General features: G+C 38.4%; 1 protein-coding gene across 1 annotated transcript; it reads left to right on the plus strand.

Moving 5' to 3' along the window:
* Positions 1 to 2894: 2894 nt before the first annotated feature.
* On the plus strand, positions 2895 to 3797 carry Vom1r71 (vomeronasal 1 receptor 71). Its single transcript, NM_001009523.1, has one exon. The coding sequence runs from the start codon at positions 2895 to 2897 to the stop codon at positions 3795 to 3797; it is 903 nt and encodes a 300-aa protein (NP_001009523.1).
* The last annotated feature ends 617 nt before the right edge of the window (positions 3798 to 4414 follow it).

A 4414-nucleotide genomic window follows, 5' to 3' on the forward strand; every position in this document is an offset into this window, starting at 1 on the left:
GGTATTGTGAGGTGCTGAGAAGAAGGTATATTCTTCTGCTTTAGGATGAAATGTTCTCTCTCTCTCTCTGTTAAATCCATTTGGTTCATAACTTCTGTTAGTTTCACTGTGTCTTTTTTCAGTTTCTTTTTCCATGATCTGTCCATTGATGATAGTAGGCTGTTGAAGTCTCCAATTATTATTGTGTGTTGCAATGCATGCTTTGAAGTTTGACAAAACTTTTTTTATGAATGTGAGTATACTTGCATTTAGAGTATAAATTCTCATAGAGAATTGAGAGTTCATCTTGGTAGATTTTACCTTGATGAGTATGAGTGTCCTTCCTTACTTATTTTTTTTGATAACTTTTGATTGAAAGTTTATTTTATTCAATATTAGAATGGCTACTCAGCTTGTTTCTTGGGACCATTTGCTTGAAAAATATTTTCCAGCATTTTACTCTAAGGTAGTGTCTATCTTTGTCACTGAGGTTTATGTCCTGTAGACAGCAAAATGCCAGGTCCTGTTTACATATCCAGTCTCTTAGGCTATGTCATTTTATTAGGGAACTGAGTTCCCTGTGTTGAGATATTAAAAAATAGTATTTGCTATTTCCTTTTATTTTTGTTGTTAGAGGTGGAAATATGATTGTGTGGCTATCTTCTTTTGGGTTTGTTGAATGAAGACTTCTTTCTTGCTTTTGCTATGGTGTACTTTCCCTCCTTGTATTGGAGTTTTCCATCTATTATCCTTTGTAGGGCTGGATTTGTAGAATGTTATTGTGTAAATATGGTTTTCTCATGGAATATCTTGGTTTCTCCATGCTAATTGAGAATTTTGCTGGATATAGTAGCCTGGGCTGGCATTTGTGTTCTCTTAGGGTCTGTATGACATCTTCCTAGGATCTTCTGGCTTTCATAGTCTCTGATGAGAAATCTTGTGTAATTCTGATAGGTCTGCCTTTATATGTTACTTGACCTTTCCCCCTTACCTCTTTTAATATTCTTTCTTTGTTTTGTGCATTTTGTGTTTTGACTAATGTATGATGGGAGGAATTTCTTTTCTGGTCCAATCTATTTGGAATTCTGTAGGCTTCTTGCATGTTTGTGGGCATCTCTTTCTTTAGGTTAGGGAAATTTTCTTCTATAATTTTGTTGATATTTACTGGCCCTTTAAGTTGGGAGTCTTCACTCTCTTCTATACCTATTAACCTTGGGTTTGATCTTCTCATTGTGTCCTGGGTTTACTGAATATTTGTGCTAGGAGCTTTTTCCCTTTTACATTATCTTTGAAGGTTGTGTTGATGTTTTCTATGGTATCTTCTGCCTCTGAGTTTCTCTCTTCTATCTCTTGTATTCTGTTACTGATGCTTGCATCTATCACTCCTGATTTCTCCAGGTTTGTCTGTCTTTGTGCTTTCTTTATTGTTTCTGTTTTTATTTTTAGATTCTGGATGATTTTGTTCAATTCGTTCACCTGTTTGGTTGTGTTTTTCTATAACTCTTTAAGGGATTTTCGTGTTTCCTCTTTATTGGCTTTTACTTGTTTACCTGTGTTCTCCTGTATTTCCTTAGGGAGTTATTTATGTTCGTCTTAAAGTCCTCTATCATTATCATGAGATGTGATTTTTAAATCTGCATCTTGCTTTTCTGGTGTGCTGGGGTGTGCAGTACTTGCTGTGGTAGGAAAATTGGGTTCTGATGATGCCAAGTAGTCTTGTTTTCTGTTTCTTAGGTTCTTGTGTTTGCCTCTTTCCATCTGATTATCTCTCATGTTAGTTGGTCTTCCTGTCCCTGACTGGAGCTTGCCCCTCTGTGGGACTGTGAGCCTGTAAGCCTGTAAGCCTATGATCTTAGCAGTGCAAGCACTGTTTCCTGGGAGGCTCTGTGGCCAGTTTTTGGGTTGAGAGGGCTGTGGGACAACCTTAGTTGTCCCAGTGTTCTGTCCCAGACTGCTCCTCAGTTCCTGTGCCCTGTGAACTCCTGACAGGTCCTTCTTTGGGCAGTTAGTAGAGCTAAAGTGGAGTCTCATCTGTGGGCTTAGGAGGGAGAACACTCCTGGGAGACTAGCTCTCTCTAGGCAGATTTTAGGTCCTCAGGGCTGTGGGACAGCCTTAGCTCTGAGCTTGAAATGGTTCCTAAAGGGTTTAAATAGCATGGAAATTCAACTAGAAGCCTATAGCCACTTATACTCATAATAGTTGTACAATTAATGGAGTGTTGAAAGCACTCTAATGGCCTCCAACTGTATCTGTGTCTCCAGTTCTAGGTCTGGGGATGTACAGTTTCATGGAAAAAGAAACATAAAAAAGATGAATGGATATTGACCCCCGGCTGATTAAAATAAGAAGATTATCATGAATTACAATGGTAGTTCCATTAGAATTATGAGTCAAAACAAGGACAGTTGCAAAATAGAACATAGTAAATATATGGAATATGAGAAAGAATCACCTGACACTTTGAATAGCTTTTGTGATTGTTTTCCCAGCCCAACATACATTTTGTGCAGCTGTAAAATTCTGATTAATATTCTGTGGTACTCAGTACTGTTTTAGGTGTTAAATATTAAGTGAGGAAAATCATATCAATAGTATTGTATTTCTAATCCATAAGACCCAGATAAATCAGACAAAATTTTTATTATGTGCAGATATGATTGCAAATGCATTTATTATCTGTAATATTCTATAAATACAGGAGATAAATGGACAGTATCTAGACATGTAGTCCATAATGTACACACTGAAACATAAAAAATTAAAGAGACAGAATAATTAAGAGTTAGTATAGAAAATAGAGTGATGATATAAATATACTGTCTAGTGAGTCATAAGTTTCATGTGTTCTCTATTTTTTTTCAGGAATAAGCAATATGCTTCCACTATGCTCTTAAAATGAATACACTTTTCACTTATGTTCTCATTAGAGAATGTCTTTTATTTTCAAGCTGGGCTTGGAGTCTTAGCCAATATGTTCCTTCTAGTTTTTTATATTTTCATAATCCTAGGTCATAAACCTAAGCTCATTGATCTGATCTCCTGTCAACTGACCTTTGTTCACATAGTGATGATTCTCACTGGAGGAAATATCATGCTTACAGACATATTTGAGTCACTGAATGTTAAGAATGACATCAAATGTAAGGTAACTTTATACACAAACAGGGTGATGAGAGGCCTCTCTATCTGCATCACTTGCCTCCTGAGTGTGTTCCAGGCTGTCACTATCAGTCCCAGTACCTCTTTGCTGGCAAAGTTTAAACATAAACTAAGAAAACACATGATGAATGCTTCTTTCTTTTACATTTGGTCTTTCAATTTTGCTCTTAGTAGTAACCTGATCTTCTATGTTGGTGGGTTTACCAATGTGAGTGAGATCAAGCAGATGAAGATCACTAAATCCTGCTCACTCTTCCCAATGAACTACATCATCAGGGGAATGATTGTAACAGTGACAACTTCCAGGGATGTGTTTCTTGTAGGAATCATGCTGATCACAAGTACATACATGGTGATTATCTTGTGCAGACATCAGAGGCAATGCAAGCATCTTCATCGCATCAGCCACCTGAGCGCATCCCCTGAGAAAAGGGCCACCCAGACCATCTTGCTGCTGGTGGTTTTCTTTGTGGTCTTGTACTTGATGGACTTCATCATCTCATCTATCTCCATCCTGTTACGGATATACAACCCAGTCATCCTGACTATTCAGAAGTTTTTGATGAATGCCTATCCTATAGTTACTCCTTTGGTACAAATCAGTTCAGATAAGAGAATAATCAATGTGTTGAAAACCTTACAGTCAAAATGGCATTAGATTTGTTTTTGTTTTTACATATTCACTTTATATATGACTCATTGCCCACTTTCCTTTATCCTCTGAGAGGGCATCACCCTACCCTTGCACTTCAGGTCTCTGTGAGGTTAAGGGATTCCTTTCCCACAGATCCCAGAGAGGCAGCCCAGAAAGAAGAGCATGTCACACATACAGGCAACAGCTTTTGGGATAGCAGCCATTCTACTTCTTTGGGACCTACATGAAGAAGAAGCTGCATGTCCATTACATATATGAGGGTAGGCCCATGTCCAGTCCATGTATGTTCTTTGTTAGGCAGCTCAGTCTCTGAGAGACCCAATGGTCCAGGTTAGTTGACTTTGTTTGTCTTCCTGTGGAGTTACTATCCCCTTCAGGGCTGCAATCCTTTCTCCTATTCTTCTATCAGTGTCCGCAATCTCCATCCACAGTTTGGCTATGGGTATCTGCATCTGTCTGTGTCAGCTGCTGGTAGACCCTCTCAGGAAATCACATGTTAGATTCCTGTTCCAAACATAACAGAGTATCATTAATAGTGTCAGAGTTTGGTGCTTGCCTATGGGGTGGGTATCAAGATGGGCCAATTATTGGCTCTCTTTCCCTCAGTCTCTGCTTCATCC

The sequence above is a fragment of the Rattus norvegicus genome, chromosome 4 (genome assembly GCF_036323735.1).
Source record: "Rattus norvegicus strain BN/NHsdMcwi chromosome 4, GRCr8, whole genome shotgun sequence".
Lineage (NCBI taxonomy): Eukaryota > Metazoa > Chordata > Mammalia > Rodentia > Muridae > Rattus > Rattus norvegicus.

Coding starts and splice junctions, on each gene's coding strand:
- Vom1r71 (NM_001009523.1), top strand. CDS start 2,895: ATGTTCTCATTAGAGAATGTCTTTTATTTTCAAGCTGGGCTTGGAGTC.